General features: G+C 48.0%; 1 protein-coding gene across 1 annotated transcript in view; it reads right to left on the bottom strand.

The window, feature by feature from the left end:
• Positions 1 to 6,463, bottom strand: part of LOC143975817 (uncharacterized) — a 37,088-nt gene extending 30,625 nt beyond the window's left edge. The window contains exon 1 of the mRNA XM_077478371.1: positions 5,289 to 6,463. Within this exon, the coding sequence (XP_077334497.1) occupies positions 5,289 to 6,375 (1,087 nt within the window). The 5' untranslated portion in view covers positions 6,376 to 6,463. The remainder of the gene's footprint in view (positions 1 to 5,288) is intronic.
• Positions 6,464 to 14,815: the final 8,352 nt, after the last annotated feature.

Raw genomic sequence — 14,815 nt, 5'->3', positions numbered from 1 at the left:
GACTATAAGCATCTATTTATTTTTTGCTGGTCTCCTGCCAACTATTAGCAGCCATTTCCCTGTGTATAGAGATATAAGCGGTGATGTCTTTCTTGTTGTCTCTTCCTCATACCGTACCTCCATTCATAAATTAAATAGATGCTAATAGTCTGCAGGAGATCTGCTGAAATAAAGGAAATGGCTGCTCTAATGCAAAATAAGAAAATAAAAATGAAATAGATGCTAATAGTCTGCAGGAATTCTGCAAAAAATTTTAAAAAAATGTTAATATACTGCAGGAGATCTGATGGAAATAAATAGTAATCTGCAAAAAAAAAATTTTATTGATTCTAACAGTCTGCAGGAGATCTGCAAAAAAAAAAGTGAAATGGCTGTTAATAGTCTACAGGAGATCTGCCAAAAAAAACGAAATAGATGCTAATAGTCTGCAGGAGATCTGGTGAGAAAACGAAATAGATACCAATAGTCTGCAGGAGATCTGCAAAAAATGAAATATATGCTAATAGTCTAATAGTAACAAACAGTGATCTGCAAAAGAAATTAAAAATTAAATAGATAGTATCTATGTTCTATTCTGCACTACAACATCTCCAAATTTGGGGTTTCTAGCTCCAAGTGACCCCGAGTTACGGGGCCCCAAAGTCGGATCGCAAAATGTCAAGCATTTTTCTGCAGCAGAGAATGACATTTTGTGACCCGACTTTGGGGCCACGTATCTCAGGGTCACTTATAGCTAGAAACACCAAATTTGGGGTTTGATGTGTCATTGTCCACTTGCCACAAGTTGTGTATTGTATTTGTCCACTTACCACGTCACCTACCACAAGTTATGTATTGTCCACTTGCCACGTCACCTGCCACAAGTTGTGTATTGTCCACTTGCCACGACACCTGCCACAAGTGCCACGTGATCTGCCACGAGTGCCACATGGCCGGCCACGAGTGCCACGTGACCTGCCATGAGTGCCACGTGACCTGCCACAAGTGCCACAGGGCCAGCCATGAGTGCCACGTGACCTGCCATATGGCTGGCCACGAGTGCCACGTGACCTGACATGAGTGCCATGTGATCGGCCACGAGTGCCACATGGCCAAGTTGTGGATTGTCCACTTGCCACGTCACCTGCCACCAAGTGACCCCAGATATGGGCAATATGCCAAGTACTTTTCTGCAGCAGAGAATGACATTTTGCGACCTGATTTTGGGGCCACGTATCTCGGGGCCACTTATAGCTAGAAACCCCAAATTAGGTATGCAAACACAGTAGACCTAGCACTACAACATCTCCTAATTTGGGGTTTCTAGCACCAAGTGACCCTGAGATACATGGCCCTAAAGTCGGGTCGCAAAATATTTTCGAATCCGGTTGAAATAGTTTCCAATGCAGTTGAAATAATTTAGAATCATGTTGAAATCATTTCGAAAATATTTCTACCGGATTCGAAATGATTTCAACTGCATTGGAAACTATTTCAACCGGATTCGAAAATATTTTGCGACCCGACTTTAGGGCCATGTATCTCAGGGTCACTTGGTGCTAGAAACCCCAAATTAGGTATGCAAACACAGTAGACCTAGCACTACAACATCTCCTAATTTGGGATTCCTAGCACCAAGTGTCCCCGAGATACGGGGCCCCAAAGTCGGTCAACTGTGTCCATCTGCAGCAATGTCATTTTTTGGACCCTTTGGGTCCAGAGACCCCAAATTTTTGGCTGCAGCTAGGGGGCATCTGGGAACCCTTAACTACCGAGTTTGAAGTTCGGGGGACCTATGCCTGCAAATGGGCACAGTGAGGCTGCAAATGGGCACAGTAAGGCTGCAAACGGGCAATGTTGACAGTCTTTTCCACCTACAGTAGCTGTGCATTTCTCACCCTAGGCTTATACTCGAGTCAATACGTTTTCCCAGTTTTTTGTGGTAAAATTAGGTGCCTCGGCTCATATTCGGGTCAGCTTATACTCAAGTATATATGGTATTAGCCTGGATGATTTTTGGCCAGAAAATTGCATGTGGGGGTGCTAACCAGGGGTCAAGTCCTGGGGAAAAAAGTGTGGGAACTCCCACCCAAGATCCACTCCCCCACCAAAAATATAAAAAAATAGGACATCAGGGCACATCAAGGCATAGGGCATATCAGGGCATGGGGCACATCAGGGCATGGGGCACATGGCACATTGGGGCACATTATGGCACATCAGGGCACATTATGGGGCACATCAGGGCACATTATGGGGCACATAGCACATCAGGGTACAGGGCACATCAGGGCATGGGGCACATCAGGCCACATGGCACATCAGGGCACATAGCACATCAGGGCATGGGGCACATTATGGCACATTATGGGGCACATCAGGGCACATTATGTGGCACATTGGGGTACATAGCACATCAGGGCACATTATGGGGCACATAGCACATCAGGGCACATTATGGCACATCAGGGCATGGGGTACATCAGGGCTCAGGGCACATTATGGGGCACATAGCACATCAAGGCACATTATGGGGCACATAGCACATCAAGGCACATAGCACATAAGGGCACGGGGCACATCAGGCCACATGGCACATCAGGGCACATAGCACATCAAGGCACATGGCACATCAGGGCACATAGCACATCAAGGCACATGGCACATCAGGGCACATAGCACATCAGGTCACATGGCACATCAGGGCATGGGGCACATCAGGGCACATTATGGGGCACATAGGACATCAGGGCATGGGGCACATCAGGCCACATGGCACATCAGGGCACATAGCACATCAGGGCATGGGGCACATAGCACATCGGGCACATTATGGGGCACATTATGTGGCACATTGGGGCACATAGCACATCAGGGCACATTATGGGGCACATACCACATCAGGGCACATAGCACATAAGGGCATGAGCACATCAGGGCATGGGACACATCAGGCCACATGGCACATCAGGGCATGGGGGAAACGTTGGCACATTATGGCACATCAGGGCACATTTTAGGGCACATAGCACATCAGGGCACATAGCACATAAGGGCTTGGGGCACATCAGGGCACATTATGGCACATTATGGGGCACATAGCACATCAGGGCACATTATGGGGCACATAGCACATCAGGGCACATAGCACATAAGGGCATGGGTAAACGTTGGCACATGGGGGAATATTATGGCACATTATGGGTCACATAGCACATCAGGGCACATTATGGCACATCAGGGCATGGAATACATCAGGTCTCAGGGCACATTATGGCACATTATGGGGCACATAGCACATCAGGGCACATTATGGGGCACATAGCACATCAAGGCACATAAGGGCACGGGGCACATCAGGCCACATGGCACATCAGGCCACATGGCACATCAGGCCACATGGCACATCAGGCCACATGGCACATCAGGGCACATGGCACATCAGGGCACATAGCACATCAGGTCACATGGCACATCAGGGCATGGGGCACATCAGGGCACATTATGGGGCACATAGAACATCAGGGCATGGGGCACATAGCACATCAGGGGGCACATTATAGGGCACATCTTACTAGCCAGTATGCAGAGTAGCACAGGAAGCGTTTGGCTGTAGTAAGTTCTCCCTCACTTCACTCAGCGCTGTTCGCTCCCCGGCGGCCCCTCCTCTCTTCTCGTCTATTCCCATTGGCTTGTGACATCATCTGGGATAGACGAGAAGAGGGGGGGGGGCGCCAGGGAGTGAACAGCGCTGAGTGAAGTGAGGGAGAACTTACTACAGCCAAACGCTACCTGTGCTACTCTGCATACATTTCATTCGGCTCAGGCGGCTCTAGTCCTGGAAAGGGAACGGCGTTCCTGCTGTGAAAATAGTGCAGGGACGCCGTTCCCACGCATTCCCGCAGGATTCGAGCCCTGGTGCTAACCCATCCTTATGTACCACCTAATATCTCTATTTTTATGTGTAATATCTCTGAAATTATGTGGGTTGAATGGAAAAGAACTCATAGGGGTTGTTTTACTAAAGGCAACTACACTGTGCACTTTTGAAAGTGCAGTTGCTCCAGAGCTTAGTAAATGATGGAGAGCTCTGCTGACTTCTATCATCCAATCATGTGCAAGGAAAATGACAAAAACAGCATTTTTTTTGCTTACACGTGATTGGATGATGAAAGTCAGCAGAGCTCTCCATCATTTACTAAGCTCTGGAGCAACTGCCCTTACAGAGTGCAACTGCACTTTCAAAAGTGCACAGTGTAAGTTGCCTTTAGTAAATCAACCCCATTATGTTCTTTATGTACATATGAAATAACATTCTTTATGTCATTTTTGTTACTCCCGACTAATTATATTTTTGGCGGCATACACCCCATTAGTGTGAACCCTGCCTCATATAAATTCAAAGTATATTCATGTTTGACATAGCTCTAAGCCCTTGTACACACGGTCGGACATTCCGACGGAAAATGTCCGATCGGACCGCGTTGTCGGATAATCCGACAGTGTGCGGGCTCCATCGGACTGTTTGCGTTGGAATATCCGACGGACCAAGTTTTAGAGCCGGGCTATAAAATGTTCCGACAACATGATCCGATCGGACTTTGTCCAATCATGTGTAGAGAATTACGATCGGACAAAGTGCCACGCATGCTCAGATCAAATTCCTACACCAAAGCTATTGGCTACTAGCCTGAACGTGGTCCCCTCGTAACGAAATAACGCCATCACGTCGGATTTTCCGACAACTTTGTCCGACCGTGTGTATGCAACACAAGTTTCGGACAGAAACCGTCGGACAAAATCCAACGGATTTGGTTGTCAGAATGTCCGACCCGTGTGTACAAGGGCTAATGCCGCGTACACACGATCAGATTGTCCGGCGTACTTAGTCCGCCGAAAACGCATTTCACCGGACAATTCTATCGTGTTTGGGCTTCAGCGGACTTTTCCAGCGTGAAGTCCGGCGGACTTAGAAAAGTATTTTTGCACTCCAATCTTCCCGCCGGACTTGGGTTTCAGCGGACAATACGTTCGTCAGTATGCTAGTCCGGCGGACTAAGAATGACGCATGCTCAGAAGCAAGTACGAAAAAGGAAGCTATTGGCTACCGGCTATTGAACTTCCTTTTTCTAGTCCCGTCGTACGTGCTGTACGTCATCGCGCAAGCGAACGTCGGACTTTCTGTGTGTCCGTGTGTGGCCAAGTCCGTTCCGTAGAAAGTCCGCCGGATTGCATGGCGGACTAAGTACGCCAGACAATTAGATCGCGTGTGTACGCGGCATAAGATTACTAGCTTTGCGGGTTATTACCTTTTAGGACTCCAGAACTCTTTGCGTCACACTTCATTTCTTGGATAATATTCTTCGCGTCTTCTACTTCCAGTTGTTTATCCTTACTGATCAAAGCGGAATCGGCTATTTTACAGGCTTTCAGGCTCTTCAAAAGTTTATCTTTCTGGATAGTCAGGCTATTATTATTATTAGATAAATGGAATGCAAACACCAGATTGTTCCACACACTTGGCGCTTCGTATTTTTTTTTTTGATGCATACAATAGCCGTTCTTTTTTTGAAATTGACAGGGTGGGCGGCACGTCTTTTGGCCAGGATAATCAGGAATCTTCACTTTGAGAGAAATGGAGGTGGATTCTGGTCTCCAGTACATTTTTTCATCCCTCAGGTCCACAAAACCATTCCTGACAGTGCGAATATTTTTGAGGTTCCTGAACTGGTGACTCTGGTCGGGGCTGTGCACTAATATATAATGCGTAATCTCCTGCTTGTACAAATCAGTACCCAGAATCTTCAGCTGTGGCTCCTCGCCCCCGCAGTGCTGAGCCTGGTACAGAGACAGAAGATCGGATAAGTGGAAGGAGAACTTGAAGTTACCGTACCGTGAAGCAGATTTATCGAAAGCCGGAGAGTTGGCAAATTGAGCTTTAATTTTTCTTTTGGATTGTTCAGCCACCCAAGACGGGAGCGCTTTCTTGGCTTTCTCAAATGACTCTTTGCGTGCCTCCATAATGTCTTTTAGTGTGATGTCTGCACTCCAGAATACGAGGTCCCTATATTTAGTACGGAAGGCTTGCCTTGTTGCCTTAAAACGCTCCTCGTCATAAATTCCATCCATAGAGGACTTGTCGGTGACATGCTGTAGATGACGGACCTCAAACTCTTGTTGAAGGTGTTCAAATGTATGCGGTTTCATATTTTTCAGGGTTTCCAACATTTTCTTCCCGCTTTCATTAAGTCCCGTGCTTTTTTCGGTCAAGCTGTTGAAAATATCTGCGATAGATAAATGTCTCCCCTCTACAAAGTAGACTTGACTTTTTTTTGAGCTGAAAGAGTTCTGAAGCTCCATGTTCCCGAAGTCTCGTGAAGTCGATGGCACTGCCATAGTTACTACTTCTCTGCTGCGAACGTCTTCTCTCTTCTGTCTAGAGTTATGAGTTATGCGTTTCGTAAAAGATTTTATACCGCTGTACTAACCAGTAACCACACCTAGAACTAGATCCCAATGCAGAAACGCAAGTGAAAGTAAGACCAGGCTCTAGCTGCAGGCTAAATGCAGGACCGTATTTGGACACACTTGTTCTATATCATTTTACAGGGACCGTGTGGATGTTTAGGCATAGGTATCGGAAATTAGGAGTTGGGAGTTATGTGTATTGTGAAATACTAACCACACCTATACTAACCACACCTAGAGCTACATCACAATTCAAAAATACAAGTGAACGAAGATTGAATATTCTATATCAGTGTAGCAGTCTTGACCTCTGTATTGTCTGACACTTCCCCTCCATATCACTCTTACCCAATAGATCCTTTTACCTCATTCCAAACCCAACGTCACCCCAAAAACCAGACCAGACTATTTTGGAGTAAATGGCCGACAGGCCTTGATTTATTAACCACTTGCTTACTGGGCACTTAAACCCCCCTCAGTCCCAGACCAATTTTCAGCTTTCAGCGCTGATGCACTTTGAATGACAATTGCGCGGTCATACAACACTGTACCCAAATGAAATTTTTATCATTTTTTTCCCACAAATAGAGCTTTCTTTTGGTGGTATTTAGTTACAGCTCGGAGTTTTATTTTTTGCTAAACAAACAAAAAAAGATGCAAAAAAAAAAAAAAAAAAATCATGTTTTAATAGTTTGTTATAAAATTTTGCAAACGGGTCATTTTTCTCCTTCATTGAAGTGCGCTGATTAGGCGGCACTGATAGGCTGCATTGGTGGGCACTGATGGGCTGCATTGGTGGGCACTGATGGGCTGCACCGGTGGGCACTGATGGGCTGCGCCGGTGGGCACTGATAGGCATAGTTAAGGCGGCACTAATAGGCACAGATAAGGCGGCACCGATGGGCACAGATAAGGCGGCACTGATGGGCAAAGATGGGCACAGATAAGATGGCACGGATGGGTGGCACAGATAAGTGGCACGGATGGGTGGCACGGATGGGCACTGATAGGTACCACAGATAGATGGGACTGATGGGCACTGATAGGTGGCACTGATAGGTGGCTCTGATAGGTGGCACTGCTGGGCACTGATGGGCGGCACTGCTGGGCACAGATGGGCGGCACTGCTGGGCACTGATGGGCGGCACTGGGGTGCAGCACCTTTGAGGCAGATTGGGTGGCACTGTGGGTGGCACTGTGGGGTGGCACTGTGGGTGGCACTGTGGGTGGCACTGTGGGTGGCACTGTGGGCACTGAGGGGGGGCACTGACGGGGGGCACTTACTTTTGCTTTTATTTTATTTCAGGATGGCACTGCGGGAGGCAGGTGGGCACAGGCAGGTGGCAGGTGGTCCCTTTTTTCATGGCCGTGATCGGGACCGATGTCCCGATCACGGCCGCCGGCGATCGGCTTTTTTTTTCTCTCCTCGCGCTGTCAGCGCGAGGAGGAATAATAGCCGATTACCGGCTCCGTTCTATCACATGATCAGCTGTCATTGGCTGACAGCTGATCACGTGATAAGGGGTCGGGATCGACCCCTTACACGGATCGGTGATCAGGCGAGTCTCACGGACTCGCCGATCACAGAGCGCGCCGCGCGCGCCCCTCAGGGGGCGCGCAGGCCGCTCGTAACCAGGACTACGTCAATAGACGTAGTCCCGGAAATGTAGGTCCGCGCTAATGCCGTCATTTGGCAATAGCGCGGATCTGTAGTGGTTAAACCAAATATATATATAAATGTAACAAAATATAAACTTTCAATAAATAACCATAATTATTATGTAAACAACTTTCTTTTAAAACTGTATCCTGGGTCATAGCATAAATAGACCCTACTGGTCACTGCACATTACCTTTAACCTCTTGACCTCCAGACGGAAACCCCTGTCTCGGAGGCTATACCCAACCAATGCAGTGACCTACCCCTTTTACTCTTCCCGGTTAACCCCATGTAACCGTGAAGTACAAAACCAACCACCCCCATCACCATGGATGGGTACCACCTATTCTCCACCTGCACCTGCACGGGGTTTTGGTAGACCATAAGCTCAATAACAACATGCAATGCCAAGCTGCTGTTTGCAAAGCGAGCAAAGTTCTTTCTTGTATTAAGAGAGGTATGTACTCCAGAGAAAGAGATATAATTTTGCCCCTGTTCAAATCATTAGTAAGACCTCATCTGGAATATGCCGTTCAGTTTTGGGCACCAGTTCTCAAAAAGGATATCGGGGAACTGGAGAAAGTGCAGAGAAGGGCAACCAAACTGATAAGAGGCATGGAGGAACTCAGCTATGAGGAGAGATTAGAGGAACTAAATGTATTCACTCTTGAGAAGAGGAGATTAAGGGGGGATATGATTAACATGTTCAAATATATTAGGGGTCCATATAGTGAACTTGGTGTTGAGTTGTTCTCTGTACGGTCAACCCAGAGGACACGGGGGCACTCTTTACGTCTAGAGGAAAAGAGATTTCAGCTTCAAGTACGGAAAGGTTTCTTCACAGTTAGAGCAGTGAAAATGTGGAATAGACTCCCGCCAGAGGTGGTTCTGGCCAGTTCAGTAGATTGCTTTAAGAAAGGCCTGGATACTTTCCTGATGGTACATAATATAACTAGGTACTAACATAGGTAAAGTTGATCCAGGGAAAATCCGATCGCCTATTGGGGGATCAGGAAGGAATTTTTTTCCCCTGCTGTAGTAAATTGGAGAATGCTCTGCCGGGTTTTTTTTGTTCGCCTTCCTCTGGATCAATTGTGGGCATAAAATTGGGTATCTGGATTGTACGATTATTTTTTATTTTATTTATTTGTTTTTAAGGTTGAACTGGATGGACTTGTGTCTTTTTTCAACCTGACTAACTATGTAACTATGTAACTATGTAACCACTTTACCTTCTCAACTGACCCCAAAAACACTGCCAACCCTACCTAAGCCTACCCCGATGAACCGTCTAAATTCTAAAACAACAACAAGGAATCGCTTCCTCCTCCGCTCTCCAACTGACCCCTGGCTTCTTGTGCCTCGTGGTATCACGGCGGCAGGCTCCGCCCACCGCCCCGCCTACTCCCCAATCTTAAAGCGGCCACTCTCTTTTAATCTAAAGACGGCGACAGTGCATACAAAGCAGCTGTCATGCCGTCCCTACGCCCACAGCCTGCAGCTGCGGCTCCGTGGACGTTCTTTAACCTCTTCCAGTCTAATGAAAACCTTCAAGGCCAAAGACAGCTGACATCTTTCCATATGTAATGGGTTATGCGCAGGGCCGTCTTTAATATCGATTGGACCCCGGGCAAAAAATTTCTTGGGGGGCCCCCCCTGTGCAATTTCACTCTCCACCTGCTCTGAGACATACAATATATAGCAGCTAGACTTAAAATCAGTTTACTGTATTAGATCAGGCAGCAATTGCGATTGGTTGCCAGTGGTTACAGGATATCTTTACTGTTTAATGACTGGTTGCTAGAGGTTACAGCACACATTACGGTCACTGTTTAGTTGCTAGAGGTTACAGCAAATTATTTCTGCTTATTAATTGGCTGCTAGAGATTACTGTACAGTAATACTGTTCACTGTTGGTTGCTAGAGGTTACAGCATATCATCTCCTCACTGCAGGGTAGCATGATATACATATGAATGCCGCCTTTATTTACATATCAATGCCGCCGGCCGCAGCTATTTACTTAGTAATGCTGCCACTATTTACATATGAATGCTGGTTATTTACATGTAAACACAGGGTCTGCAGGTAAGTCATCTGTACACAATAATAGGGCAGAGCTGGGCAGCATTAGTACCAGCAATTCACACTGAGATATTGGGACACAGCACAGGGCTAAAACTTCAAGGGACAAGGGAATTTAAACCAGGATAGTTGGAAAGTATGAGACAGCTGCTTTGGGCCCCACAACAATGACAGGGCCCAGGGCAGCTGCCCCTTTTGCCCTGCCTTAAAGACAACCCTGGTTATGCGGCATAGTGGGTGCAAAGATGGTGAAAGTCATTGGGCACCAGACACTTCTTGGATGTAAAAGAGGTTTTTTTTTTTTCTTTTAACAGTTCTTTTTATATTTTGAAGGGAAAGAGGGTTAGGGCCAGGACACCCTTGAGTAGTTGCAATTTCAATAGTCAGACCCTGAGACTTCAATAGGAGGACAGCCTTAAAGGCAAAGGCCACAGCAAGGCACCACATCTGCACATGCAGGACTGCTGCCTCCTATGGCAACAGTATTTAACAGCTCCTAACACAAACGTAACAGTTCCTTTTCTCTTTCACTACAATCGCTCCTTGTAGTTCTTCAGCCCACTGAGCTCCCGGTCTCTCTCACTAGATCCACTGATTCACTGTCACTGAATCTTTTGAGCTCCTCTAGTCTTTACGGTGGTATCTTCCTCAAGCGTTGCCCCTGCCTCTCTGCTGGGTTCCCTAGCTTGGCACTCAAGATACGCCTCAAGCTTCACCCCGCTGCCCTGCTCGGTCCCTGGATTGACACACAAGGCTGCTCTGCAAGGGTCACCTCCACTGGCAGGGTCCCTGGCTTGATACCCATTGAAGTTTCCCGATTCTTCACCGGTTGGTGAGAATGTTGCTCCGGTACTTGCTTCAGCTACTTACTGCGGTCCCTTGTAATAAGGTAGTTGGTGCCTTAGTGGCGACAGCTTCCCTTCTACCTCCGACCACGACTGGTTCATGTTCTCTGGCCAGCAGAATTATCACTTTTGGTTTGGACAGCAAGTCGCAGTCCCAACCCCTGCACTGCTCTCTTGCTTCTGGATAGGCCCTTAGACAGCCTAGCAACCAGATGTCCCCGGGATAGGCCCAAACTCTGGCCTAGCAGCCCAGGCAATACAACACACATCCACCCAGACAGCCATCCAGGTGACACAGAACACAGATCACCTGATTCCACCCAAATATATAGGCTCCCCCAGAAGGCCAGGGGATCCAAGGAAACCCCTGTCCATTGGCTGAGATACTCCATACATTCAAAATCTGACCTTGTGTTGCCCTTATCATATCTAGTACCACCAAGTACCCGGACACCTAGTGGTAGAAGAGAAAAGTGCAACAAGGCCAAACTTAGGGAGAAATCAATAGATTTCTAACAATCGACCAAGATAACTGCTCCTGGCAAGAAAATTTGTGAGGAACAACCCTGCCTAAACTCCAGGATGCTACATGTGAAAGATGATGTTATGCCAAGTAAATAGATACCTAACGCGTCACACTTTAAAATTGCGCACACTTGTGAAATGGTGACAAATTACAGTACTCGCTGTGGTCCCTGGTAATAAGGTGGATGGTCTCTTAGTGGCAACAGCTTCTCCTCTGCCTCCGACCACAACAGTTTCACCGTCCGACAGAACCGTCACTTCTGGTTGAACTGCAAGACACAATCCCAGCCCTATGCTGCTCTCTCTTGCTTCTGGATAGGCCCTCAGACAACCTAGCAGCCAGATGTCCCCGGGATAGGCCTCAGACTCTGGTCTAGCAGCCCGGGTAGCACAACACACATCCACCCAGACAGCCACCCAGGTGGCACAGAACACAGATCACCCGATTCCACCCAAATATATAGGCTTTCCCAGCAGGCCAAGGGATTTAGGGAAACCCCTGCCCATTGAATGAATGAATGAATGAAATACTTGTATAGCGCACAATGCGAACTGAATCGCCTCTAGGCGCTGTGGCGAGCTTTGATCATCTGCTAGAAGAGGAAGGTCTTGAGTTTTTTCTTAAAAGCCAGGTGGTTTTCTTCCAGGCGGATGTTGATTGGTAGAGCATTCCATAGCCGAGGCCCTTGGACAGCGAATCTCCGATCCCCCTTGGATTTATACCGGGCTTTGGGCACGAGGAGGAGGTTTTTGTTGGCTGATGGAAGACTGCGGTTTGGTGTGTAATGATTTATTTTCTCCATTAGGTATTGCGGGGCTTCTCCATGCACGCATTTGTTGGTGAGGCAAAGGGTCTTGAACGTGATCCAATTTTTTACAGTTAGCCAATGTACCGTATATACTCGAGTATAGGCCGACCCGAATATAAGCCGAGGCCCCCAATTTACCCCCAAAAAACTGGAAAACTTATTGACTCGTGTATAAGCCGAGGGTGAGACATGGCTGTCCATCCCTGTGTGTCCGTCCATCCCTGTGTGTGTGTCCGTCCATCCATCCCTGTGTGTGTGTCCATCCATCCATCCATCCATCCATCCCTGTGTGTCCGTCCATCCATCCCTGTGTGTGTGTGTGTGTGTGTGTGTGTGTATTCATCCATCCATCCATCCCTGTGTGTGTGTGTGTGTGTGTGTGTGTATCCATCCATCCATCCATCCATCCCTGTGTGTGTGTGTGTGTGTGTGTGTGTGTGTGTGTGTGTGTGTGTGTGTGTGTGTGTGTGTGTGTGTGTGTCCGTGCAGCCTTGTGTGTGTGTCCAGCCTACCTGTGTCCCAAGCCTCCGTCCCGAGCCGCCGTCGTCCCGAGCCGCCGTCGTCCCGAGCCTCCTCTGTCCCGTGCCTCCTCTGTCCCGTGCCTCCTCTGTCCCGTGCCTCCTCCGTCCCGTGTCGTGCCGATGGATCGCCGCTCTTCTCGGCGGCCATTCTACGATTCAAAAGCTGCGCCTCCGTCCTCCGCCTGTGATAGGCGGAACACTCAATTTCCCAGCAGCCTGTGTTCCGCCTATCACGGACATCCTCTCATACTCGTCCGTAGTATGAGAATGAACGGATGTCCGTGATAGGCGGAACACTGACTGCTGGGAAATTCAGTGTTCCGCCTATCACAGGCGGAGGCGGAGAAGGAGGCGCGGCTTTTGAATTTTAATGTCCGCCGTCTGTCTGCTCGATACGCTGATCGAGCAGTCAGACAGCGGTGACTCGAGTATAAGCCGAGGGGGCACTTTCAGCCTCAAAAAAGAGGCTGAAAATCTCGGCTTATACTCGAGTATATACGGTAAGCTCCTCAGTGAAGGAGAGATGGATTCCCAGGGTTTTTTTCCTGTTATCAGCCTTGCCGCCGTGTTTTGGATCAGTTGTAATCGCGCAAGTTGATATTGTGGTAATCCCATTGGCTGAGATACCCCATATACTCCTAATCTGTCCTTGCTTTGCCCTTGTCTTATCTAATGCCACCAGGTACCCGGACACCTAGCAACAGAAGAGAGAAGTGCAGCAATTCCAGATTTAGGGTGAAATCAATTAATCCCTAACAATTGGCCAAGGCAACTATACCTGGCAGGTAAATTTAATAGCAACCCTGCCTAAACATCAGGGTGCTACACATAGAAGCCAAAGACTACAAAATATCCTTAATAAATGTAGCACCCTCCTAAGTAGAGTGTATATAGTTTTTTTGCTTTTCTGCATAACAGAGAAGTAGACAGGCAAGCTTTGGTGCTGTCTGCTTAGCAGAGAGCGGTGATTGATTAGTGAGGTCTGCTCCCTGTGCTCTGGGTGTGGCTTATGCTGTCTTGATGTTTCACACTGATCCAATAGCGAGGCATATTGGACAGTGGGTGGAAACCTAGCAGGTGGGAGCATGGATGTAGATACAGCCCTGGCATATTAGAAGGGGGTGTGCCCCAAAGAATGCTGGGTACCTGTATTTAAATCTGAGGAGCACATTGGTTCAGGGTTAGACCACCTCTAAGGAGAGAGGTTCAGGTGGGGAGGAGGCGGTTGCAAACGCCAGCTTCATTCAAAACACTGATGCTCTGGGATAGCGGGTCGGCAAGCCACGGTCTGGGATTGCCTACCTGCCATCCCAGAACATGAGGTCGCAGGCCATATGTGGCCCCCGGGCCACTGGTTAGGCATAGGGTTGCCACCTTTTCTTCAAGCCAAACCCGAACACTTTAGCGGCACAGGGCACATTTTTTTCGTAGTATACACTATAGGATTATAAAAGACCTGGGACACCTTTTGGTGCCCCAAGGAGAGTGGTAATGCACTGCGCTGCGGCAAACAGTGGGTGTGGCCAAACTGCTCTTACTAACATCATGCCCCCCAGTGATGCCAAACCTACCCTCAGAGAGTGGGTCGCAGATCCCGAATGGCAACAGATTTTTGTGTTACTATCTAAGCTACTTGGGGAGCCACAGCCCAGTCTAAATAATGTGTCCGGTTTTCAGGCAGACTGAAACCCGGACACAGGATTCCAAACCCGAACTGTCCGGGTGAATCCTGGACAGGTGGCAACCCTAGTTGGGCAACCCTGGACTAAACCATATGTCTAAGACTGTTCCTAGTGGCCGCCAGGTGGCGTGAGCGATGCCGACCTGAGTGCACTTTATTCACATTATGTGCTGATGTAAGTTGTTGATCAAAGGGAAGAAGGTGGTATTCTCTACGGAGGGTGGCACCTGCTTCTAAAAATGT

This window comes from Lithobates pipiens, unplaced genomic scaffold (genome assembly GCF_037356315.1).
Source record: "Lithobates pipiens isolate NorthernLeopardFrog02 unplaced genomic scaffold, aLitPip1_a1.2 Scaffold_13, whole genome shotgun sequence".
Taxonomy (NCBI): Eukaryota; Metazoa; Chordata; class Amphibia; order Anura; family Ranidae; genus Lithobates; species Lithobates pipiens.
Note: the sequence above shows the minus strand (reverse complement) of the source record. Positions and strands in the feature narration are given on the sequence as shown.